Source organism: Acaromyces ingoldii, assembly GCF_003144295.1.
Source record: "Acaromyces ingoldii strain MCA 4198 unplaced genomic scaffold FA10scaffold_11, whole genome shotgun sequence".
NCBI classification, from domain to species: Eukaryota; Fungi; Basidiomycota; class Exobasidiomycetes; order Exobasidiales; family Cryptobasidiaceae; genus Acaromyces; species Acaromyces ingoldii.
Window position 1 is genome coordinate 258,762 of NW_020290257.1, and position 21,136 is coordinate 279,897.

General features: G+C 58.6%; 10 protein-coding genes across 10 annotated transcripts; 5 read left to right on the forward strand and 5 right to left on the reverse strand.

The window, feature by feature from the left end:
• Window positions 1-11: 11 nt before the first annotated feature.
• On the forward strand, window positions 12-1,610 carry FA10DRAFT_304923 (S-adenosyl-L-methionine-dependent methyltransferase). Its single transcript, XM_025525410.1, has 4 exons — window positions 12-284; window positions 345-422; window positions 492-1,121; window positions 1,197-1,610. The coding sequence occupies exons 1-4, from the start codon at window positions 41-43 to the stop codon at window positions 1,406-1,408; spliced, it is 1,164 nt and encodes a 387-aa protein (XP_025373813.1). The 5' UTR covers window positions 12-40; the 3' UTR covers window positions 1,409-1,610.
• On the reverse strand, window positions 1,421-11,060 carry FA10DRAFT_304924 (hypothetical protein). Its single transcript, XM_025525411.1, has 4 exons — window positions 10,621-11,060; window positions 10,413-10,559; window positions 4,115-10,349; window positions 1,421-4,058 (listed from the first exon to the last, which is right to left on the reverse strand). The coding sequence occupies exons 1-4, from the start codon at window positions 10,930-10,932 to the stop codon at window positions 1,666-1,668; spliced, it is 9,087 nt and encodes a 3,028-aa protein (XP_025373814.1). The 5' UTR covers window positions 10,933-11,060; the 3' UTR covers window positions 1,421-1,665.
• Window positions 11,061-11,188: 128 nt separating this feature from the next.
• FA10DRAFT_270168 (hypothetical protein) lies at window positions 11,189-12,240 on the forward strand (the record flags this gene model as incomplete). Its single annotated transcript, XM_025523025.1, has 2 exons — window positions 11,189-11,659; window positions 11,733-12,240. Coding segments are annotated over exons 1-2 (665 nt in total), but the record flags the coding sequence as incomplete, so codon positions are not given.
• Window positions 12,195-13,332, reverse strand: FA10DRAFT_270170 (hypothetical protein). Its single transcript, XM_025523026.1, has 3 exons — window positions 12,676-13,332; window positions 12,480-12,615; window positions 12,195-12,411 (listed from the first exon to the last, which is right to left on the reverse strand). The coding sequence occupies exons 1-3, from the start codon at window positions 13,269-13,271 to the stop codon at window positions 12,244-12,246; spliced, it is 900 nt and encodes a 299-aa protein (XP_025373816.1). The 5' UTR covers window positions 13,272-13,332; the 3' UTR covers window positions 12,195-12,243.
• A 204-nt stretch (window positions 13,333-13,536) lies between these two features.
• On the forward strand, window positions 13,537-14,694 carry FA10DRAFT_304927 (hypothetical protein; the record flags this gene model as incomplete). The annotated part of the gene is made up of 3 exons (XM_025525412.1): window positions 13,537-13,575; window positions 13,646-13,752; window positions 13,829-14,694. The coding sequence occupies 3 exons, from the start codon at window positions 13,537-13,539 to the stop codon at window positions 14,646-14,648; spliced, it is 966 nt and encodes a 321-aa protein (XP_025373817.1). The 3' UTR covers window positions 14,649-14,694.
• Window positions 14,618-15,638, reverse strand: FA10DRAFT_270171 (putative PRE3-20S proteasome subunit). Its single transcript, XM_025523027.1, has 5 exons — window positions 15,579-15,638; window positions 15,445-15,522; window positions 15,073-15,379; window positions 14,908-14,997; window positions 14,618-14,842 (listed from the first exon to the last, which is right to left on the reverse strand). Exons 1-5 carry the CDS (start codon window positions 15,627-15,629, stop codon window positions 14,709-14,711), a joined length of 660 nt encoding a protein of 219 aa, XP_025373818.1. The 5' UTR covers window positions 15,630-15,638; the 3' UTR covers window positions 14,618-14,708.
• A 183-nt stretch (window positions 15,639-15,821) lies between these two features.
• On the forward strand, window positions 15,822-16,962 carry FA10DRAFT_270172 (putative CNB1-calcineurin B, regulatory subunit). Its single transcript, XM_025523028.1, has 6 exons — window positions 15,822-16,003; window positions 16,086-16,236; window positions 16,307-16,392; window positions 16,457-16,607; window positions 16,669-16,744; window positions 16,811-16,962. The coding sequence occupies exons 1-6, from the start codon at window positions 15,952-15,954 to the stop codon at window positions 16,820-16,822; spliced, it is 528 nt and encodes a 175-aa protein (XP_025373819.1). The 5' UTR covers window positions 15,822-15,951; the 3' UTR covers window positions 16,823-16,962.
• Window positions 16,870-17,629, reverse strand: FA10DRAFT_257005 (S13-like H2TH domain-containing protein). Its single transcript, XM_025519831.1, has 2 exons — window positions 17,542-17,629; window positions 16,870-17,491 (listed from the first exon to the last, which is right to left on the reverse strand). Exons 1-2 carry the CDS (start codon window positions 17,584-17,586, stop codon window positions 16,904-16,906), a joined length of 633 nt encoding a protein of 210 aa, XP_025373820.1. The 5' UTR covers window positions 17,587-17,629; the 3' UTR covers window positions 16,870-16,903.
• Window positions 17,630-17,818: 189 nt separating this feature from the next.
• FA10DRAFT_270174 (putative UGA2-succinate semialdehyde dehydrogenase) lies at window positions 17,819-19,876 on the forward strand. Its single transcript, XM_025523029.1, has 6 exons — window positions 17,819-18,010; window positions 18,080-18,543; window positions 18,610-18,770; window positions 18,840-18,993; window positions 19,062-19,428; window positions 19,491-19,876. The coding sequence occupies exons 1-6, from the start codon at window positions 17,960-17,962 to the stop codon at window positions 19,797-19,799; spliced, it is 1,506 nt and encodes a 501-aa protein (XP_025373821.1). The 5' UTR covers window positions 17,819-17,959; the 3' UTR covers window positions 19,800-19,876.
• FA10DRAFT_270177 (hypothetical protein) lies at window positions 19,787-20,820 on the reverse strand. The gene is made up of 3 exons (XM_025523030.1): window positions 20,496-20,820; window positions 20,061-20,419; window positions 19,787-19,987 (listed from the first exon to the last, which is right to left on the reverse strand). Exons 1-3 carry the CDS (start codon window positions 20,806-20,808, stop codon window positions 19,859-19,861), a joined length of 801 nt encoding a protein of 266 aa, XP_025373822.1. The 5' UTR covers window positions 20,809-20,820; the 3' UTR covers window positions 19,787-19,858.
• Window positions 20,821-21,136: the final 316 nt, after the last annotated feature.

Here is a 21,136-nt window from a genome sequence, read left to right on the forward strand (position 1 = left end):
CCTGCTCTAAGAGGGCTCTCTCTCTTCAGCTTCTGTCAAGATGGCAGACTCCAGCAGCGATGATCTTCCACCGGATCGACTCGCACGGAATCTCTCGCTGCACCGTGCCTGCGAGGTGGGCGACTACGGCGAGTGCGAGCGGCTTCTTAAGAGCGAGGAGGGCGCCGATGCCTGGTGGCAGGACCCAGACATGCTCGGATGGAGCGCGCTGCACTATGCGGCTGAACGGGGCCACACCAAGCTGGTCAAGCTCTTGCTGAGGAGGGGCGCCATCTGGAATGCGTGTGAGTCTTGTTGTGCACGAATTGAAGCGCGCGTCTGACCAAGAACTCCACCCCTCGAAGCTGACTTGCTTGGCAAGACGGCGGCGGAGGTTGCCTGGTCGAACAACGACGAGGGGACCTACCGGGCGATCTTTGACGGTGAGTTCCGATCTTTTGACTTTTCTCTCCCATCTCCTTGCTGAAAGCTCGAGGTGCTGTTCTCTGCAGAGGGCGTTCGGCAAACACTGCTCCTGAACCTCCTCGAGCGGCGCGCAGAAGACGCATCGCACGCGCCCTCGACCTCGCGAGGAGGCACAAGCGTGCTGCAGGACGGCCACCTGACGCTCTCCTCCAACGTCGACTCCTCGCACGAGGTTTCTGCCTCCAACGATGCCTTTCTCGAGAGCAGGCTTTCCTTCGTCGATGATCCCAGCACGGGCACAAAGCGCTGCCTCGACGTGGACGGCGGTCTCGTCATGGCGCCGTGGGAGACGGACATCATGGCCCTCTCGGCCTCGCTCCTCTGCGACGGCGCCAAGCCCGACTGCGCGGTGCTGAACGTCGGCTTCGGCCTTGGAATCATCGACGAGCTCTTCCAGGCCCGGAATCCCCCACCGGCGCGGCATGTCATCATCGAAGCGCACCCCGACGCAATCGCCCACGCCAAGCAGCTCGGCTGGGACAAGCGCCCGGGCGTCGAACTGATCCATGCCAAGTGGGAGGACGCCCTCGAGAGTCTAGAGGGAGACTTTGACGCAGTGTACTGGGACACATACGCGCAGGGCTACGGCGAGCTGAGGAACTTCCTTGAGCACCTGCCCAACCTCCTCTCGGGCCCCGAGGCAAAGTTTTCCTTTTGTGAGTCCGACAGCTGCGAATTCCTTCTTTTCGGCAAACATCAGGCTCAAAGTACGCTCTACCCATGCACCACAGTCCACGGGTTGGCAGGCACCAACCCGTTCTTGTACGACGTCTACACCCGTGTCGCCGAGCTGGACCTCAAAGACATTGGCCTCGTGACTGACTGGCACACCCTGCGCCCCACGACGACGCAAGAGACGTGGCAGGGCGTCGTGCGCAAATACTGGCAGCTCGACACCATCAACGTCCCCGTCTCCAAGATGGACCAGTCGCTGTTCCAATGAACTGTTTGGGTGGATCAACAGATGTGTTTCATTCATGTGCAAGTGTGTATGTACTGTGTATGTCGTTTTTGGCCATGGGTCCCGTCGTCGTAGTAATGGTAGTAGTAAAGAAAAATGTGTGAGATATCGTACAGTACAAGGTAGTAACAACAACAACAACAACAACAATCCTCTCTTTCCCCTTTCTCTTTTCCTTGCCTCTTCCTCTTTCCTCTTTTACCCTATCGAAATTTCGTTGAATGAGAAATCCGGATCCGCTACCCAGTGACGCTGTCGATGAGGGCGACGAGCATCTTGTTGCTGAGCTCGCCCAAGTGCATCCTCCGGAGGTTGCCCAGCGGGACAAAGCTTCCGCAATCGAGCAGCGCCGCATAGCCCGTCTCCTCGAGGTACACGGCTGGCCCGCCGCGTCTGGCCGTCTCTCGGGCCTGGGCCGCAAAGACGGGCTTGCTGGCGGCGATGCGTGCAATGACGTGGATCGAGTCGAGGAGCGAGCCGACCTGGCTGTTTTCAAACACGTCGCGCATCCCGACATCGAGACTCTCGATGAGAATCGAGACACCGACGGGAAACTCGCGCGCCGAGTCGGCCAGGAACCCGTAGAGGATGTGCTTCTCGGCGTTGGACTCGGCATGGCTCAGCAGAGAAGCCAGAAGCGTGACGGTAAGCAGCGCCACCTTGTTCTCGAGGTTCTGATCCAGATGAGCAAAGAGCCCTCGAGGCTCCTCGGGGGAAGCTGCGGCAGCCCCCTGGTCATCGTCCCCACCAAGCAGGTCTCCGTCCGAAAAGGCGCCCCGGGCCTCGTCCCTACGACGGCGCTCGACGACTTTGGTGCACACCGCCTCGTCCACGCCCGCGGTTGCGAGCAGCGCGCCAAACTCCTCTGGCCGCGTCGCCGTGGGGAGAAGGGCGATAAAGAAGCCAGACTGCACCGTGGACACGCGCCCGTCCAGCGATCTGGAGTTTCCATCGACATCGAATGCACTAAATCGGAGCATCGACGTCAAGAGCTCCGTCGTGATCTCCTTTGTGCTCGGATGGCGCAGGCCTTTGACGAGCAGCGCGGCCATGGCAAAGCTAAAGTTGGACTCAAAGTCGACGCCAGTGGCCTCGTCTAGCGCCGTGGTCTCCTCCCGAAAGTCGTAGCGGCCCTCGAGCAAGAATCCAAAGAGATCCAAGCCCATTTCCGCGGGCAGATCTCGACTGCAGACACTCGTCACTGTTGCAAGGAGCAGCTCTACTCCGGCCTTGAAGATCGAGACATGACCGTATTGGATCATCGAGACGCCGATCCAGAACATCCGAGGAAGGTACTTTGACCCGTCGGGCAGGATCTTGACCACCTTGCTGAGACACCTAATGATACTGATCATCGGCGCCTCGTTGCCGGCGTTGCTCCACTCGTTGATGCTGGCATGCAGCGAGACGAGAATCTGGTACAGGAGATCGTCGTCGACCTCGAACAGGGCCACATCCTCGTGCTTGGCGCCGACCAACATGGAGCCGGTCAAGTCGGCCAAACAACCCAGGAGCAAAAAGGCCCTCGATTGGATGATGGGGTTGTACTGAAACGCTGTGCTCGTTACGAGGCTCGTTAGCCGGGCGCGCCATGCATTTGCCGTGTCGATCGTGGGGGCCGCAATCTCGGCAATCTCATACATGATCGAAGCCAGCTTCTCGATGGACGCATTGTTGGGAGACTCCCGCACGATCGACGGAGAAGCGTCAAACGCATTGCAGTTGCCAGCTGGCAGTCCAAACAGCGTGAGAAAGTCGTCGTCGGAGAACTTCTCGAGCAGCAGACGGAGCCGCTGCAGACCTTCGGTGTTGTCAAGGACCGAGGGCGTCGACGGCTTCGTCACTGACTCAAGTTCGTTTGCTGCGATACCTCCATTTCGCTGGAGATGGTGCCTCGAGTCCTTGGCGTCTTCGGTGCAGAGAGAATGCATCAGATTGACGGCCGTTCCATGGATCGAATGACGTGTCGCATCGACGCCGTTTCCAGCCAAGAGCAGAATGACGTGGAGCAGCTCAGCCAAGTAGAGCTGCGACTCGAGCCGGCTGGTGAACGAGAGGACCATGTTCATGCGCACCAGCGTCGCAATCTCCTTCCAAGCCGCGTTTTCGTGTAGCTGGCTCACCGTCGGATTCTGCGCCGTCTTGGCAATCACCCTCCTCAGCTTGGTCAAGAGCTTTCCTCGGAGATTGATGGACGAAAAGGACACCATCGTGTCGAGCACGCTCTCGAAGCGGGGCGTGTGCAAACCCGAATCCATGGCTGCCTCGGTAAAGACGTCGAGGATGAGAGGAATGAGGTCATCGAGCTTGCTGATCTGCATCCAGACACACCGCTGCATCGTCGCATACATATCCGGCTGCTTGACGGTGATGTCGATGAGGTGCGAGAGAATCTCCCGGATGCGCTTCTGGTACTCCGGCTGCTGGTCCCGCGCTGTGTGGGTGAACATGACGAGATTGGATAGCCAAGGCGCCATGTACTGCAGGCACATGGTCTTTTGACTTGTCGCCGCTGAATCGAAGCCTTCAAAGAACGAGAGCAAAAACTCGAGCGTGACACCAGGTGCTGCGACGGCAAAGTCCTTGCTGAGCTCCGAGACGAAGCTCATCGTGTTGGCCGACAGAGCGAGGCCTGTCAAGAATGAACGTCAGCAGGGCCGTCAAGTATTCAGGCGGAAGCGCACACACCTTTGGTGCTCAAGAGCCTTTTTCGTGCATTGCTCGCTCCAAAGCTGAATGACGTCGACAGAGCACACAAGAGGTCGTATGCGCTGAGTCGCAGGCCATTGTCCCTGCTCGTGCTGTTGAGCATGGCCATGTTGAGGAGCGTTCCTGGCACGTCGCTCGGCAGCAACATCCTTTCCATGGCCTTCGTCGGTGCCCTGAATTTGGAGACCCGCGCCTTGGCCTGCCGGAGCCCCTGGACGATGTCGGAGCGGTCGCGGCTGATGAAGAGAAACGACATGCTGCCTCCCCGGCAGGTGATGAAGAACGTGTTGTCGTCTCCCCGAATCGAAATGGCGCGGACATCGTCAATGTCGGCCAGGTGCAGTACGTCGTTGGTGAGGACCTTGTTGCCAAGCACAAAGTTCTGCGACTTGAGCGCCGCAATCTGCAGGTACTCGCCCGTGATCCGAAAAGTGACAGGGATGAGTGCGCGGTAGTACCACACCATCGTGATCTGGTGGAACCGGACTTCGGGCGGAGTGTTGGCAATCTCCGTCGTCAGTGGGTCCAGCGCAATGTGACGCTTGTCTATGAGCATCTCCAGGTCGTGGATGGCGTTGCAGGAGGTGATGGTGAGGTTGGCCTGGAGGAAGCTCCTGATCGAAGCGGAGGAGGCCGAGGGAACGGGACGTGGGCCACGCTGGCCTCCGCTGGCCCCACCCTGCGCGTCGCTCGAGATCCACGGCCTGGCATAGTGCCTCGACGTTGTGTTGAGATTGAAGACAATGACAGTCCTCAGGTTCGTCGCAACCTCCAAGGGCAGAAGCGATGTAAAGTAGGTGATCCACTGGTGCGGCGTCATGTTGTTAGGTGCCGACGCAGTGCAGTCCACGACGAGGTCAAAGAGCCTGCTCTTGCACTTGTCCAACAGTCGCAATACATAGAGGATGAAGCCCTCATAGTCGAGCGTCTGTGCGTCTTGGTGGAAGAGTGTGTAGTAAAAGACGATACGGTTCGCTTTCGACAGACCGCCCTCTCGAAAGATGGCCGCATAGTTGGCATCATCGACGTTGCGATCCCGGTGGCGGCGCAGGAACTCCTCGTGGGTGGCCTTGCTCTCTTCGGCACTCTGCTGTGCCAGAGCAGAGAGACCGTTCTGGTCCTCTGTCCGCGGATCCTCAAGCTCCGAAAGGGTGACGCACAGCTGTTCATAGACACGCTTGCCGTCACCAGGTCCCTCGCCGTTACTGGCGGTCGTCGAGGGGCCACTGACAACAGAGCCAGCATCAGCAGCATTGCTCGTCGGACCCTGCGACTGGGACATCGGAGTCGAGTTCCGAGTCAGCAGCCATTTGCCAATGTCGTCAACGTGGTCCAAGAGGTATTTCTGCAAGTAGTCCTGATCTCGCTGGTCGATGCCGTAGCCGAACGGATGAATCCCGTAGCCTAGGGGCTGGTCTGCGGCCAGGAGCCTCTCAGGGTCGGTCCGTGTATCCGAGACGTCGTCAAGGAAGCGCGCGACACGGTAGATGTTGCGCCTGAGAAAGTCGTTGAGGTTCGTCAGGTGCGGGTCCTTGTGGCTGGCAAAGAGCTGGTTGCAGTACAGCGTGAGGAGAATCTTGCTGACGAGGACCAGGCCCTTTCGGAGCTCGGGACCAGGCGCAGTGAGGTTGATGTCGATGTTCTCGGGCGAGACAATGGCAGGCGTGATGAAGCGGAGAATCATGAAACCGCCAACGCCCTGGTAGCGAGCCTTGGGGAAGCGACGGTCCATGAGCGTGCGAATATGCCGGCAGAGCTCGCGCAGCACAGCAGGCACCCTGTGGGCCGAGTCGCAGATCGTGTCGATGAAGGACTGGGCGGTCTCCTCGAGGTGCTTCTGGTTCGTGGCCACGCTCTCGCCAGGCGCAAGACGCGATGGGTCCATCTCAAATGAGTATCCCCGTGGCTTTTGTGCCATCTTCTGGAGCAAGGGCGCAAGAATGTGTCGCAAGTACTCGTACCCGTGTGTCCGTCCAAAGCGGGAGAGGAGCTGGATGTGAAACGAGTTGCCACGGAGGATGATATCTGCGCTGCCTGCCGACTCAATCTCCTCGGTGATCGAGGCCTTGAGAAACTTGATGATGCCGCCCCGCGAGTCAAAGATACTGAGCATGATCTGCTCCATCGTCTCCATGTCTCTCGATCCAATCTGGCAGATGGCCAGGGCGAGCTGCATGTCTGGCTTGCAGATGAGGTCGATGAGCTTGTTCTGCTTTCGCGAAATCGAGTTGAGGCGCTCGAGGTCGTCAAAGTCGGTTCCCTGGTTCAAGACGTTTGTCATAATCTGCATAAACGCCTTGCGCAGCTGCGGGTCTTCCTCATAGGCGAGCTGCAGCGACTGCTTGAGACCAGTGTTGATGTTCGACGCGAGCAGGTTCGACAAAGCCAGGATGGCCGACTTCTTCAGAGGCTGTGGATCCGGAAGCACCTGACCGCGGCCTACAGTCGTGATGCCGGTGTTCATCGTCGTCAAGGACGTGGATGATGCCAGGGCTGTGGAGGCCTTTGTCGAGGCCGAGTCGAGCTGCTGTTGGTGGTGCTGCTGCTGCTTTTTCTTTTCACCCGCCGCTGCCTCCTCGATAGCGCGGGCCCGATTGAGGTGCTTGATAAAGTATCCAAAGTAGTAGGCATACTGGCGAGACTTTGCCCATTCGAGCTTGTCGTCGAGGAGCATGGCATCCTCGGCCAGGAGCAGGGGCAGCTTATCGAGCAAGATCGACATGGTCTCGAGACACACGACATCGAGGTCCCGCTGGAGCTTGTCGAGCTTATCGGTGGACAGCGTCTCGTCTGCCGAGTCCGTCGTCCAGCCGCCAAGGACCTGGAAGATGCGGTTGCGGACCTTGAGCTCGTTCAAAAAGGCAAAGTAGGACTTCTTCTCCATGATGCCTTGGCACAGCTGGCAGAGTGATGTCTTGATGCGGAGCCCCTGGACGTCGCGCTTGTTGAGCGAGTTGAGGTATTCTACGCAGAGGACGAGGACTGCGCCAATGTCGACAGCAAGGCTGCCCTCGGTGGGCTCCTTCATGCGGTCCAGCGTCACCTGCATGACCGAGACGGAGTGGTCGACAAAGATGGTGAACATGTCCGACTGTCGAGGTGTGCCGGTGGCCTGGTCGAAAAGGTCGCTCAGGAGGCCGTGGATCATGCGAAAGAGGATGCCGTACAGCTTGGGACTCAGGTCGTTGCCCAGCGTCTCCTTGACCTTTTCGCGCACCCAGATGGAGTCGGACACGAGGAGATCAACGAGCTCCTGAACAAAACCCTCGACGGTCTGCATGGGCGATCGGGGAGCGCTTTCGACAGGGGCGCCGCTGCCATCGACCTCGACTTGCCAGCCGTGGGCTACAGCATCCACAGAAGCCGTGGTACAGACACCGCCAAGGGCGCAGAGGAAGCCCGTGTAGTTGTGCCACTGCGCCGCCTTTTCCTGTGCAGCGTCGGGCGACTCCTCGGCCAGGGGCCTTGCGACGACGAGGGTGAGCTGCTCCCACCGCTTGAAGGCCTCCTTCCACGCCGTGAGGCCAGACAGCGACATGTTGTCGGCGTCTCTGAGCAAGGCACGGATCTTTTTCTGCTGCGCGATGCGTCCAGTCGCCTGCAGGTCTGCGGCCCCGAGGTTCTTGTACAGGACGACATACTCCCGCGTGGGAGGGTAGAAGTGAAGCGAGATCTGGCTCAAGCGACTCATGAGCTTGCAAGCATGCAGCGCTTCGCTGCAGACGTCAATGTCTGAGCTGCACGCAGTGAGCAGCACGGCCTTTTCGACGCGCGAGATTTCGTCAACGACGTCCTCGCTCGTTGGCAAGAAGCTCTTGACTTGGTCCTTGGCCAGGCCTGAGCGCTTAATCCGGTCGAGGGAGATGATGCGCTGGTGAAAGGCTCTCTGCAGGACCTTGAGCCAGTGCCGCTGTGCTTCCGTCTCCTCCTGGGCTGCGAGCGTGTCGGCAGCCTGGGCGGTGTAGCGAGGTAGGCAGGATTCGAGAGCCATGCCAGCCTGGGAGAAAAACTGCCTCGATGTCTCTGACTTTGCTTCGCCCCGGCAGCACAGCTCGAGGACATCGATGGCCTTTTCGTGGACCTGCCAGTGGTCCCACGACGAGACGGACCGGCAGACGGTGTAGACGAGGGCAACGACGCTGTCGACCTGCAGTGCGTTGCGAAGGAGCGCGTCGACGTCATGCACCGTCTTGGAGCCCGCCAAGTCGGCAAGCGAAACCGAATGGGTATAGGTCATGCCGTGGTGGATCGACAGAGGGTCGATGAGCCAGAGCTGGAGAATAGACTGGAGCAGGTCGAGGCGGCCGGCGGCTTCGTCGGCGGCGGCAGTGGAGGCCGCAGCAGCAGCAGACGAGGCCTTGGTGGGCACGACGCTCCTCGCAAACGCCCGCCTCGTCTCCGACTTTTGCTGTGTACCCGCAGCGGCATCGGATGGCCTTGACCAGCGGTAGACGATGTCCTTGAACCAGGTTCGGACAAGGGCGCTGACCTTTGGGTACAGCATCGACACGTCTGGGTTCCACGGCAGCCTGCCTCGCTCGCTGGCAAGCTGGATGCATGCCTTGACGAGGACGACGCGAAAGGCAATGGGGCTCTTGCTACTCGTGCACACGGCGACGAGGTCGAGCATCGTCTTTTGCGGGTCGAGCCGGAAGAAGGCAACAAAGGCCTCGACCATGGTGGCCACCTCGACGGCCTTTGCGGAGTTGAGCAGCGGATGAGCCGGGTCAAAGAGCTTGTCTTTGAGTTCACTCTCGACGTCGTGCGCCAGCAGTCTCAGGCCGGACTCGGCCTTTGTCGTGCACGTCGCCGCCTTGCATACATCGACGAGACAGAGGGCAGCAATGTCGGAGAGCTTGCTCTGCTTGAGGGCCTTGCGAATTGTCTCGAGGAAGTTGATCTTCTTGGCCAGGCTGCCACTCTTCCGGCCCTCGGGTCCCACGGCGGCCTTGCCAATGATGTCGGGACAGAGGAGGAGGAGCGAGGTGAGCATGGGCCAGTAGATCTGCTTCCTGCGAGTCGACTCGGCCAGGTTGAGCACGTGGTCAAACAGGACATCCGGTCCGCCCTCGAGACGCTTGCCGATGGCAAAGAGGGTGGCAAACTCCGACGGGTGGTACTGGATCCAGGCCCAGACGGTGCGTCGAAAGACAAGGGCCAGTGACTGCTGCGCATTGCGCTTGAGCTGGAGAAACGTCGAGCAGAGCTCCTGGCAGATGGTGGCCAGGCGAGCACGCTGCAAGTTGCTGCATTCGAGCAGCCTCAGCTCGGCCGGATTGGGCAGCTCCTCAGCCGTCTGTCGTAGGTAGCTGAGTCGATTGCGAATGCGAGCGTAGACGACGGGCCAGTTGCTCGAGCTGAGGTAGAAGATGACCTGACTGGCGAGGCGGTAGATGGCCTTTGCCAGAGGCGCGACGATGATCTGACTCTTTGAAAAGGAGGGCGAGATGATGCTCTCGACCGAGTCTGACTTGAATCGAGGAAGGGCCGAGTCCCACCGTGCTGTGCTGTTCTTGCTCTTTGTTTGGTCCTGTTGCTGCTGCTTCTGCTGAGGTGTGACAAGGACAAAGGGAGAACGCGAGGGTGGGAAGCTGGGATGGAGGACAAAGAGGCCCGTTCCGTTTGCCAGGGCCAGCGCAGACAGGGGCATGCCCTCTGAGAGCGAGGCCTCTCCGTCGCCATCGTCCCAAGACGTCTTGGAGCCTCCAAATGCGCCGCCCTTGCCCTGCTGTTTGTCTGCCTCTTTCTGCTGCCGGTCCGACCGTTCTGACACTCTGGCGTCTTGGCCCCTTGCTCTGGACCCATCAAGCCCCGATCCATAGCCTTGATCGAGCAGGGCTGCGTCCAGGACGACGTCTTCGCGCGCCACCGACTGTCGGAGGAAGACGGTCATGACGCTGAGTATCTGCTTTGCCAGCGTATCGTCGAGCGGAGGCGGATCTCCCCATCCTTTGGCAGCACCTTCGGCGTCTGCAGACACACCCGAGCCAGTGCTCTGCCTGCGTCGTGGCTCTGTCCTCGATGCCGCAGGTGCTGCTGCTGATGCTGCTGCTCCTTCTGCTTCTGCATCGACAGTCTTATTCCCGTCCTCTGGTGGCATCGCCGACTGACTCTCTTGGCACTGCCAGGAATGGATCATGCACGAAGCGAGGACCTGGAGCATAAACAGCTGCGACTGCATCACCTCTGCGCTTGGTTTCTCATCGTGGTAGTTCTTGATGGGACAGACGGCCGTCAGCTGACAAGCAGGCAGGCTGGAGGAAATCTCTCTTCTCACCTTGTTGAGGCTCTCGAGGCTGACGAGCAGCTCCTTGACGACGCTCGAGAGCTCAAACTCGGCCAGATCGACGAGAAAGGCGACGCTCGATCGCACGAGCGACTCTTCCTCCATCGACGAGAGCCTAGTGCCCGAAATGTGTGGCAGCTTATTCCATGCGACGTTGGTGTGAGCAAGCAGAGATAGCAACACTCTTGATTTCTCTCACCTTTTTCCCGAGCCGCGAGACAATGCTGGAGATGAGCCGTTGCGTGTTGGATGGGCCCGAAGATTGGCCGAGGGCTGTCGAAGAGGAGCCATTGAACGAGGAAGAGTCGTGCGACAAGCTGCCCTTTGTCGTGGAGCTGTCGGGAGGTAGCTGCTGCAGCTGTTGTTGCGACCCAATATTGTATCCCTGGACCGGCACGCCCGAGAAGGAAGCATGTGGGGTGTGCGAATGCGAGAAGCTGAAGCTGTGCGAGTGGTTGCTGCTGGAGCTCGCCCCGCCGCTGTACGGATGCTCTCCATGGGGGTACGACATGCTTGCACCGGGCCCCTTTGCCCTGCACGCCCTTGCCGGTGAGGCGCTTCACTAAGGGCGAAGAGGAGGGGTGAGCTGCGCGTACCGCTGTGTCGATGGGTAGCAGTAGGAGCAGGACTAGCGCTGCCGTTGCGATGCCAGTCAGTCGACCGACGGCTGGGCGACGGTATCAACTTTAATTGGGCGTAGTCCACGTGTCGCGCGCCCGGGCCCCCGAATAGCAAAGGAATGCCGGCCCCCAACCATCATCTTCTTTCACCTCCTCTGCTCGACCAAAGAGGGGCGCTCCCTGTCTCTCTCTTTTCAAATGGCGACGGCACCGCGAGGCTCAGTTTCACCGCAGAGGAGAACAGGCACAAATTCGGGAGCGACCGACAAGGCTGCCAAACGTCGGGCAAACGACCTTCTGCGAAACTACTACGGCCTCTCCTCTTCAACCTCCTCTGCCTCTGCAGCAGCCAATGCCGATGGCGCCGCAGGTCTGTCGTCACTGGCGACTGTCCGACCCGTCGGCCCACCCGACACGGGCGATGCACGCGACCCTGACAGCTCCAAATTTGACAGCGCGCTCGCATTCAAGCTCCTCCTGCGCGAAAAGGGACTCTCGCAGCTCCTTGCCGACGAATCGGACCTTCTGACCGAGATCAGGGAGCTCGATGGGGAGAGACAGAGCCTGGTGTACAACCACCACCACGAGCTCGTGGCCGCCAGCGAGACGATTCGAAAGGTGAGCTTCTTTTCACGTCGTCTCTGAACCCAGCACAATTGAAGAGTTGATTTTCTTTTCTTCATTCCCTCAGATGAAAGACCGGGCAGATGCCTTAACTCCCAGCCTTTCATCACTTCAGCAGTCGCTGCGAGACACTTCTACTACGTCAAAAGCGCTTGCGATTCCCCCTGACCTCGTCGGTACCAGATCTGAGTCGCATTCAAAGGAGAAAAAACTCAACGCAGAGGAGGCACAGCGCCTCCTGGCGCCCGTCGTGGAGCTGCCACATCAACTGAGGGATCTCATCCTGCTTGGAGAGCCGACCAACGGGGCTAAGCAGAGTGCCGACGAGGAAGCGGGCGTGATTGTCATCAATCGCGATGGCCTCGCAGCGGCAGAGAGGCTGTGGGGACGCATGGAAGCCGTGCTGTCCGCTTGGGTCGATGCCGGTGTGCCGGGCGCAAAGGACATCTCTGCAGAATGCCGTGCGGTCCTCAGAGAGGCAAGAGCCACCGCCGCTGCCGATGGCACACAGTGATGGTAGATACAGAGGCTGGAACATATTCACATTGTACAATTACATCAGATAGAACGCATACCTCTCAAGCCGTCATCCTCTTTGCAAAGGCCACGAGAGCCACCTTTCGTGCATCGCGAGGATGCTCCACTGCCACATTGGCCCGCAGCAGGAAGTGGACGACAGCGGGCGTGTAGTCTGCAACATCGACGTACGGGTTGTTTGGCTCTGACCAGGCCGTGTTCATCAGCGCCTTTTTTGGGTTGCGTAGAGACCAGTCAGCCCAACTTGCCCTAGTTCCTCCACTGCTCTCTCACTTACATCGACAAGCAGACGGAAGTCCATCGAGGTCCGTGACCCCGAGTCGCCGAGGATAGCGTAGTCTGACGAGGCCGTCACGGCTCGCAGAAGCTGCTTGAGGGCCGCGTTGGCGTCCTTGACCTTTTTCTCCAGGTTGCTAGATTTTGAGTTGGGTCGTTTAGCAACAGACATTCGAAAGAATGCTCTCAACACTCACCTGATTATCACATTGATGTCCATCTCTTTGCTCTTGGTCTCGATCTTGGCCCGCCGTTGTTGAAGGCCGACTGCGACCTCTTTGAGATCATCGAGCATCCTCCGCTGCCGGTCCCGTGCGTGCTTCTCCTCTTCGACTTGTGTCCTCAGCACATGCAAGGCCTCCTCGAGCTGGGAGACGGCATCTGCCAGTACTGCCCGAATGCGCACCTCGTGCATCAGCGTCGTCTGTGCCGGCGGCAGCTCCTCGAGGTCGTCCTCCATGGTCTGAATGTCGAAATCAAGCTTGGCAAGCTGCAGCGCCTTTGCCTCTCTCGAGCCCATCTTTGCGTCGCCCTCCGGCGGCCGCAGCCGAGCCAACTCTTCTCTGACGACCTTCCACTCATGGTCGTTTCTTGTCCGCTCCTCCTCCAATACCCTGACGAGCCCGTCCTTGTCCTCCGCATTGCTCGTGTCCACCTGCTCTCCTGGCCGGCTGCTGCCCTCTGCACCATTCGACCGCCTGCTGGCCTCTTGGATGGCAAGACGCCTCAGCAAAGCCTTGCGTTCTCCCGACATCGCAGTCGAGCCTTCTCCGCGGGCAGTCGTCGAGGCCATTATCATCGCCGCCGCGGCCGTCGTCGTCCGTCTGTCTCCCTGGTTGCTCCTTGTCGCGTCTTGCTAGAATTGAGCTTGCGCGCGCGCGCGTTTAGATTTGTCCCAAGAACAACAGATGCAAGAGAGAAAAGCACAAAAGCCATGTGGACTATTTTGAATTTTATTTTAGAGCGGCCGGGCCCCACGTCGCAGGAAGAAAGCGCTCGTCTGTCTGCATTGGCCCATCGTCTGACCGCGATCGTAGATCCCATCGCACGACCTATCGATGCAGGCAAAGGTCCGGCTGCCCTCGCCAGGCGAAGAGGTGGGTCTCGCACTGTCCTATGCACGTCAAAAGTAAGAGTCAAGCCTCACTCACGCGCCACTATCGCCAGGCCACGCCGTTCCTGCTTCGGTGCTACGTCCAGCGGGCGCCCTTCCGGCCCATCGCCGACTTTGACCCGATCCGGCGCACGACGGACGAATACAAGGTCTATGTCTGGTGAGCAGTCACAAATTCTCTCGTTTGTTCGTAAAAGCAGACAAGATTGATCGTTCTTACCCCTTTCCTTCCTCAGGAGATCGGCGACCCTGCGCGACATTGCCATACTGCTGCACCATCATGACCCGCGTCTGTCGGGTCCCACGTCGCTGCATGCCTTTCGTATTGTCTCCTTTGATCCCAGACGGCACGGTTGGGTCGCGCGTGAGGCGGGTGCTGACGTTGCGCGCGTAGGACGCGAGACTGTCGAGGGCCTTCTGCTTGATCACGATGGTGCCGACGATGCCGGGCACGAAAACGGGCAGCAGAAAGAGCGCAGCTGTTACGCAGACGTGCTTGCTTCAGCCCTTGGCGAGGTCGACGAAGCGGCCTGTCGCAGGACGCTCGACGAGATTGGGCTTGTCGATGGCGAGGTGCTCGACTGTGTCGTCCGAGAGCCAAGGGCGGGCAAAGCAGGGATGGGCATCGCGGGATCTGCCTCACGGGGGAGAGGCTCTGGCGCGGCGCGAAGGCCGCCGGATCGCTATGCTCCCCCGCCCAGTTCATTGATCTCGCCGGATGCTCATCCATGGGGGCCAGGGGGAAACGACCGCGCAGAGTCCTTGCGCGAGAGAGATAGGAGGCCCAGAGGACGACCGCCGCTGCCGCCGCCGCCGAGAAGTCCACCGCGCGCTGGGGACGGATTCGACAGGACAATGCACATGGATAGGGATGGATATGATCGGGCAGCTTTGAAGGAAAGAGACAGGCACGGCAGGGCGCCGCCAGTAGACAGGGACGGGCACGGACCTGCGCAGTGGGGGAGGCGCCGCCAAGACTCGAGCTCGGACAGAGCACACAGGATGCGCGAGGACGAAGAGCCGAGGCGAAGGAGGTCAAGGAGCCCGAGGAGATGAGATAGCTTCCCTTGTATGTTTGTGTCAATTGTATTATGGTCATTCCCCTCTCTCTGGTAATCAGACAAGTTTGGCAGAGAGCTCAGGAAGCTTGTCGCCAGGGACAAAGTGTCTCTCGACGCCATCTTCAGTGATGTCGACCATCCGAATGGTGCCTCCCGATGATCCGTCACGGCTCATTGCCAAGCTCAGCGCTGCAAAAGGTTATCAGCCATGCGCTCAAAAAAAAGTTGATGAGAGGCATTGCAGCTTCACTCACCGTTTCTGACAAAGTCGACCGTCTGCTCACGACCCCAGCCCTCCTTCCATGTTGAATCGCAGAAACCGTAGATGTATGCTGATCCAGACCCTGCAATCCCACACTCTCACGTCAGCAACCAATGAAGAGCGAGGGTCCGCTCGCGCATAAGACCGTGTCACCCACCTCCGATGGCCCATGGCTGCTGGAAGACGCCTCCACCGAGCGGGACATTGTAGACGGTCCCGCCCTTGTGCTTGTCCCACCCTGCGACAATGATACCCGCACTCAACCGGTCCTTGTTCTGGTACACAAGCTCGCTAAAGAGGTGTGCAGCCGTGTCGACATTGGGCTGCTCGCCGTGCTGGACGGAGAACATCGAGAGGTGGTAGGTGACAATGTCGGCGACTGCTTGCGTGTCGGCCGCTGAGCCCGATCGGCAGCAGTAGATGCGGTCGGTGACATGTGTCAATTTGTCGGTCACTCTGTTTGCCTGTTCACAAGTTGGTCAGCTCCATGAACGAGTGGGGCACAACAAGAGTGTAGGGGCCGACTCACAATGTATGATCCCATCGTCGTCCTTGAATCGGCTCCCAGGATGACACCCTTGTCATATGCCACGGCCATGATCGAGGTCTTTCTCGACAAGTTAGCTATAGAGCAGCATGAACAAGCTCACGTTTGCAACTCACACCGAGGTCGACCTCGCCCTTCTTGAGTCGGTCCACATCGAGAGCCTGCATCTTTCGTCTCTGGTTACGTCGTCGTGGCTAGCTGAACGTAAAAGAAGATCTGTGCGTCGACGTCGTCGTCGACCAAGTCCAAAAGACGCGCGTTCGGTCTCCCACGTGTTTCACAACCCACCTTCTGTGCGCGCGCTTTTTTAGAGCTCAACACCCGCTTAATCGCTCTTCCCACGAGAAGCCGTCCGATCAGTCTCACTAGGAAGGTGCTTCTACTGCTCTCAAGGTCTCTCTAAACAGGCGGCAAGGAGTTCAGTGAGTCTCGACAGTTGACAGGACGGATCGACATTGGACGCATCTACGATAGAGGAGTAACGCCAAAATGGGGCAGCAAGGCTCGCAACTCCTCTCGGAGATTGAGCAGAACTCAAATTGTGAGTCTGGGCTTCTCCCGGTCGACAGTTCGGGGAACTCATGAGGGCGAGAGCTGACTGACAAGGCGGTGGTGCCAATCAGTCTCGGGACCGGAGATTCAGCGACTAAAGAAGAGGTTTATGAAGCTCGATCGAGATGGGAGTGGATCGATTTCAAAGGACGAATTTCTCCAGATCCCGGCCATTGCCAACAACCCACTGGCGCTGAGAATGATTGCCATTTTCGACGAGGAGTGAGTCGTGGCAGAAGATTGCTGATGTCGCACTCGTTGGAAGGCATGTGCTGAATCACAGCCTCAACAGCGGAGGTGGTACGGTCGACTTTCAGGAATTTGTAGCTGGTCTGAGTGCATTCAGCAACCAAGGAAGCAGAGAGGAGAAGCTCAAGTGTGCGTGTCTCCTTACACCGAAGAAGAAAAGGGTGATAGCTGACGCACTTCCGCATGGATATAGTCGCTTTCAAGGTCTACGACATGGACCGCGACGGCATGATCTCAAATGGAGAGCTCTTTCTCGTTCTCAAGATGATGGTGGGAAATAACCTCAAGGATCAGCAGCTGCAGCAGATTGTGGACAAGACTATCATGGAGGCCGACAAGGATGGGTAGGTTTCTCGAATCTCAGGGCTTGAAGTATGTTGAGAAGCTGATCTGTGCTGGCTTCAGTGATGGCAAGCTCGACTTCGAAGAGTTCAAGGAGATGATCGGCAACACCGACATCGCAAGGCAGCTGACACTTGAGGTGCGTGTCTCTATTCCTTCTACGTGGCTGGATAATCTCTCACACTGTCCTGCAACTCCCTCCCAGGACCTCTTTTGATGACGAATGTAGCTCTACTCTCACGACCAGACCACCAAGAAGAATGAAAAAGCAACGAACTGGACATGTCTATTACTACTACTACAATGTTGGTCTTTTGCCGCTGCTAAAGCGCAACGCTGCAAGCGGCTTCACAAGAGCTCCGACGCTGACTGGGCCACTCGCGCTGCTGCTAGATGCTGCCGTGGAGATACCTCTTCTCTCCACTCGATTGAGTCGCTTGGCTGTCCGTGCATTTGTCTGAGTTCTCTGACCTCGGACCGGGAGGCCTTGGACATGCCTGCGTCCTCTGTACGTTCCAATTGTTCGGTGATGGGCAATATTGGCCAGCATCTGGCGCTTGAGATCGCTCTCGACAACGATAGATCTCAGCGGGTCTTCCTTTGGCGACGCTAGCTGCGAAGAGGGCGTCTTGCTAAATAGCTCGGTCGAAAGGTCCTTTCCGCGCTCCGCCGATGACTCTTTTGACGAGGAGGCCAAGGGCGGGTGCGGCAGCGTCGGACTCGGTTTCCGCGCAGCGATCGAGCCGGGAGAGGACAGGTAGGCAGACAGCTCGGTGACTTGGGAGTCGTTGAGCGACGAGACGGTTGCTGCTTCGTGCAATTGCAGACGGGCGCATAGTCTCCTGGCCGTTTGGTGGGAGATGCCGTAGAAGCTCGTCAGGGCAATCTGCATGGATGTCAGCTTGCGCATCTCTCATCACGGCGAAAGGCACTCACCCTGACCAGTTTGTGGTCGGGCAGGTGCGCCCCCAAGAGATACATGTCTTGTCGCCGTCGTCCTCTTGAGTGCTTTTCGGGTCTGAGCGACGAGCGAGAAAGTCAAAGTCAAAATCGAAGTCAACGATGAGACTGTCACGTGCGTCTTCTTTCGATTCTTACATAATCACTGCTCCACCTTGATGTAGGGTCCCGGCGCCTGCGAAGACCAAGTAAGCGCGCGGCTGCCCGTGGCTCCACTTCTTCGTCTCCGCACAGCAGGCGCTCTTCGATGCTACGATTCGTCGCACCAAGAAACACCTCAAGAACCGCTAGCTCCCTTCTCCGTCTGACAGCCAGCTGTTCTGCAACGACCCCTTTCGCCCACGTCCGATCTCCATCTCACACCCGTTGCCTTTCCAGTACTTCCGTCGCCAAGATGCCGCAGATGCCAAAGAATGTCATCAAGGGAGGCAAGGAGGACCTCACGGTGAGTGTCAGAGTCACTTCCTGGACCGCCAGCCCCGCAGAATTCTAATTATGAAGCCAATCTGCACAGCAAGTGCTCAAGGACCCCAAGCTCTTCAGGACCGATGCATACATCGACGGCAAATGGACGCAGTCGTCGGATGGCAACACCTTCAAGGTCTTCAACAAGGCCACCCAGGCCGAGCTCGGCACGGTGCCCGACATGTCGGCCGCCGATACGCGCAAGGCCATCGACGCCGCCGCTGCGGCCCTTCCTGCCTGGCGCGAGCAGTCGGCCAAGAGCCGTCAGGACCTTCTGACGAAGCTCTTCATCTCGCTGCAGGACAATGCAGAGGACCTGGCCAAGATCATCGTTGCTGAGAACGGCAAGAGCCTCACCGAGGCCAAGGGCGAGATCGCCTACTCCAACGGCTTCATCGAGTGGTTTGCGGCCGAGGCCACCAGGACCTACGGTCACACCGTCCCAGCACCTCTGCCGGGTGTACGGAACGTCGTCATCAAGCAGCCCATCGGTGTCTGCGGCTTGATCACCCCGTGAGATCCTGTCCCCCTTTGCACAAAGAAGATAAACCATGCTTGCTGATACCAGGGCTCCTCCAGATGGAACTTCCCCGCTGCCATGATCACCCGCAAGCTGGGCCCTGCTCTTGCTGCGGGCTGCACTGTCGTCATCAAGGCGCCTGCCGAGACCCCGTACTCTGCCCTGGCCATTATCGAGCTTGCTGAGCGAGTCGGTGTGCCCAAGGGTGTCATCAATGTCGGTGAGTCTTCTGCACCGCTTCACCCTCTGAGCTCGACGGTAAGCTAAAGGGTCCCTTCCCAATTCCTAGTCACCTGCAACAAGGGAGAACGAGAGGCGGCCGTGGGCAAGGAGCTGTGCGAGAATTCGACCGTGCGCAAGATCAGCTTCACGGGCAGCACCCGCGTCGGCAAGATTCTCATGAGCCAGTGCGCAGGCAGCCTCAAGAAGCTCAGCTTCGAACTGTGAGTGACGCACAGACAGCCGGAGTACTTGGCTCATTCTGATCGCCTTTTCGGAATTCTTCCTACAGCGGCGGCAATGCCCCTTTCATCGTCTTTGGAGATGCCGACTTGGACAAGGCCGTCGACGGTGCCATTGCCGGCAAGTTCCGTGGCTCGGGCCAGACTTGCATCTGCGCCAATCGCATCTACGTCCACGAGTCCGTCTATGCCGAGTTTGCCTCGAAGTTGGCAGCCAAGGTCGACAAGTTCAAGGTCGGCTACGGTATGGACGAGGGCGTCACCCATGGCCCTCTGGTCAACCAGGCCGGCGTCGACAAGGTCAGCCAGCACGTGGAGCAGTCCGTCAAGGGCGGTGCCCAGGTCCTCGTCGGCGGCAAGAGGGGCGAGGGTCTCTTCTACGAGCCCACGGTGCTCTCCGACCTGCCCGACAAGGTGGTGAGTAAAAACTTCTGTGTCTTCTTCTCTGCAAATTCTCATGTCTCGTCGCATCTCTACAGCCCATGGACGACGAGGAGACCTTTGGACCCCTCGCAGCCATCTACAAGTTCTCGTCTGAGGAAGAGGTGCTCAAGAAGGTCAACGATGTTCCCGTCGGCCTCGCAGGCTACTTTTACAGCAAAGACGTCGCCCGATGCTGGCGCTTCGCCGAGAAGCTCGAGGTCGGCATGGTCGGTGTCAACGCAGCCATCATCAGCCAGGCCGTGGTGCCCTTTGGCGGGATCAAAGAGAGCGGTTTCGGGAGAGAGGGAGGCAGGGACGGTATCCTGGAGTACCTTGTTGACAAGCTCATGGTCTTTGGTGTTTAAGATTTCTCACGCCGAGACGCTATCGTTATGCTACGGAATCCATGAATTCTTCTGCTCTATTACAGCCACTCCTGCGGGAAATCCTTGATAGAGGGTGCGGCTCTTCGCTCGAATCCCTTGCGTTTCGCTTCCCGGACCAGCGTCGGCCGGAAGTCGATTGCGACATCCTTGAACTCTGCCGAATTGCTCTGTGTTTTGCTCAAAGCGTCAGTTTCTCTCTCTCTAGATTCTTAGACTGGCACTGAGGGAGGAGACACGCACCGAAGCCTCTTCGATCATGCGATCAAGCGCATCGCTGCACCACTTGACATTCTGCGCCTGTACCTGGAATCTCTCTGAGCTGATCTTGATCTCGCCCACGCCCTTTTGCAACGCCTCTTTTTCAGCCTCCTCGACGCCGTGCTTGACGTGTCCCGCATCCCACCGCGGACCAGCGAGGAGCAGGAACTTGCGCCTGGCGTCGGCGTCGCGCAGCTTGCCCTGGCCTGCAAGGTGCTCAAAGAGATCCGCGACCGAGACAGTCATGACGGCCTTTGCTGTCATGGGGTGCGCCTCGCCCTGTAAGTGGACGAGACGGAAGCGGAGCAGCTCGCGCTTTGGCTCGTACGGCCGCCTCAGCTCTGCAATATTGCGAAATCAGCAAGAGCAGCAGCAAGAGCAGTGAGGACAAAAGGGAGAAAATGTCGCAGTACGTACCGAGCAGCTTGGGCATCTCGTGGTGCGCCACGCGCGCATAGCCCAGCAGCTCGCGCTGGCGGTCCAGCACGAGGTGGCCGAGGGTGGGGATATCGTCGTAGTTAAACTTGCCCATGTTGCGCAGCGCAAACGGGTCGTTCATCTGCCGTGCCCGTCGTGGCTTTGCGCGCAGCGGCGCCGTCGTGCTCAGCATCCGCGACGACGATGCCGACGATGACGAAGCCGACGACGAAGGGGACGCCGAGGACGATGCCGAGGCGCATGCCCGGGCGACAGCCGCACGTGTCGAGGTGCTCGCGAGCGTCGTACTCATCTTGGGTGCGCTGGTCGACGAGGCGAGAAAACGTCAAAAGACGAAAGAGACAAGGCGCAGGAAGATCCACCCTCTCTCAAAATTGCACGTGGAAATATAAAGAAAAAAAAAAGAAAAAAAAGCTCACCCATCTGACACTAACACGACTGCGAGAGATCCAGGCGTCGGAGAACTTTTAAAAGCAGATTCATATGAGACGAGCGTTGGGAACGCAGAGGAGCGACAAAGTGACAGGAGATGAGGGGAACGAGGGGTAAGAGGAGAATATGAGAGATTCATCTTAGAGTTACACCAGAGGGAAAGAACCAATAAATCAGAGAAAAAAAAA

Excerpts from the sequence above, each read along its gene's own strand:
- FA10DRAFT_270170 (XM_025523026.1), bottom strand. The coding sequence starts at position 13,271 with ATGGCCTCGACGACTGCCCGCGGAGAAGGCTCGACTGCGATGTCGGGA. Across the intron at positions 12,616-12,675 it reads GACATCAATGTGATAATCAG|CAACCTGGAGAAAAAGGTCA; the intron begins GTGAGTGTTGAG and ends CTCAAAATCTAG. Across the intron at positions 12,412-12,479 it reads ACTTCCGTCTGCTTGTCGAT|GCGCTGATGAACACGGCCTG; the intron begins GTAAGTGAGAGA and ends AACCCAAAAAAG.
- FA10DRAFT_257005 (XM_025519831.1), bottom strand. The coding sequence starts at position 17,586 with ATGTATCTCTTGGGGGCGCACCTGCCCGACCACAAACTGGTCAGG. Across the intron at positions 17,492-17,541 it reads CCGACCACAAACTGGTCAGG|ATTGCCCTGACGAGCTTCTA; the intron begins GTGAGTGCCTTT and ends ACATCCATGCAG.
- FA10DRAFT_270171 (XM_025523027.1), bottom strand. The coding sequence starts at position 15,629 with ATGCAGGCTCTCGATGTGGACCGACTCAAGAAGGGCGAGGTCGACCTC. Across the intron at positions 15,523-15,578 it reads AGGGCGAGGTCGACCTCGGT|ACCTCGATCATGGCCGTGGC; the intron begins GTGAGTTGCAAA and ends TTGTCGAGAAAG. Across the intron at positions 15,380-15,444 it reads CGACGATGGGATCATACATT|GCAAACAGAGTGACCGACAA; the intron begins GTGAGTCGGCCC and ends ACTTGTGAACAG.
- FA10DRAFT_270177 (XM_025523030.1), bottom strand. The coding sequence starts at position 20,808 with ATGAGTACGACGCTCGCGAGCACCTCGACACGTGCGGCTGTCGCCCGG. Across the intron at positions 20,420-20,495 it reads CGAGATGCCCAAGCTGCTCG|AGCTGAGGCGGCCGTACGAG; the intron begins GTACGTACTGCG and ends GCAATATTGCAG. Across the intron at positions 19,988-20,060 it reads GCATGATCGAAGAGGCTTCG|AGCAATTCGGCAGAGTTCAA; the intron begins GTGCGTGTCTCC and ends AGCAAAACACAG.
- FA10DRAFT_304924 (XM_025525411.1), bottom strand. The coding sequence starts at position 10,932 with ATGTCGTACCCCCATGGAGAGCATCCGTACAGCGGCGGGGCGAGCTCC. Across the intron at positions 10,560-10,620 it reads TCTCGCGGCTCGGGAAAAAG|CTGCCACACATTTCGGGCAC; the intron begins GTGAGAGAAATC and ends GCATGGAATAAG. Across the intron at positions 10,350-10,412 it reads GCCTCGAGAGCCTCAACAAG|AACTACCACGATGAGAAACC; the intron begins GTGAGAAGAGAG and ends TGTCCCATCAAG.
- FA10DRAFT_304923 (XM_025525410.1), top strand. The coding sequence starts at position 41 with ATGGCAGACTCCAGCAGCGATGATCTTCCACCGGATCGACTCGCACGG. Across the intron at positions 285-344 it reads GGGCGCCATCTGGAATGCGT|CTGACTTGCTTGGCAAGACG; the intron begins GTGAGTCTTGTT and ends CACCCCTCGAAG. Across the intron at positions 423-491 it reads CTACCGGGCGATCTTTGACG|AGGGCGTTCGGCAAACACTG; the intron begins GTGAGTTCCGAT and ends TGTTCTCTGCAG.
- FA10DRAFT_270174 (XM_025523029.1), top strand. The coding sequence starts at position 17,960 with ATGCCGCAGATGCCAAAGAATGTCATCAAGGGAGGCAAGGAGGACCTC. Across the intron at positions 18,544-18,609 it reads GTCTGCGGCTTGATCACCCC|ATGGAACTTCCCCGCTGCCA; the intron begins GTGAGATCCTGT and ends GGGCTCCTCCAG. Across the intron at positions 18,994-19,061 it reads AAGAAGCTCAGCTTCGAACT|CGGCGGCAATGCCCCTTTCA; the intron begins GTGAGTGACGCA and ends TTCTTCCTACAG.
- FA10DRAFT_270172 (XM_025523028.1), top strand. The coding sequence starts at position 15,952 with ATGGGGCAGCAAGGCTCGCAACTCCTCTCGGAGATTGAGCAGAACTCA. Across the intron at positions 16,004-16,085 it reads GATTGAGCAGAACTCAAATT|TCTCGGGACCGGAGATTCAG; the intron begins GTGAGTCTGGGC and ends GGTGCCAATCAG. Across the intron at positions 16,608-16,668 it reads ATGGAGGCCGACAAGGATGG|TGATGGCAAGCTCGACTTCG; the intron begins GTAGGTTTCTCG and ends TGCTGGCTTCAG.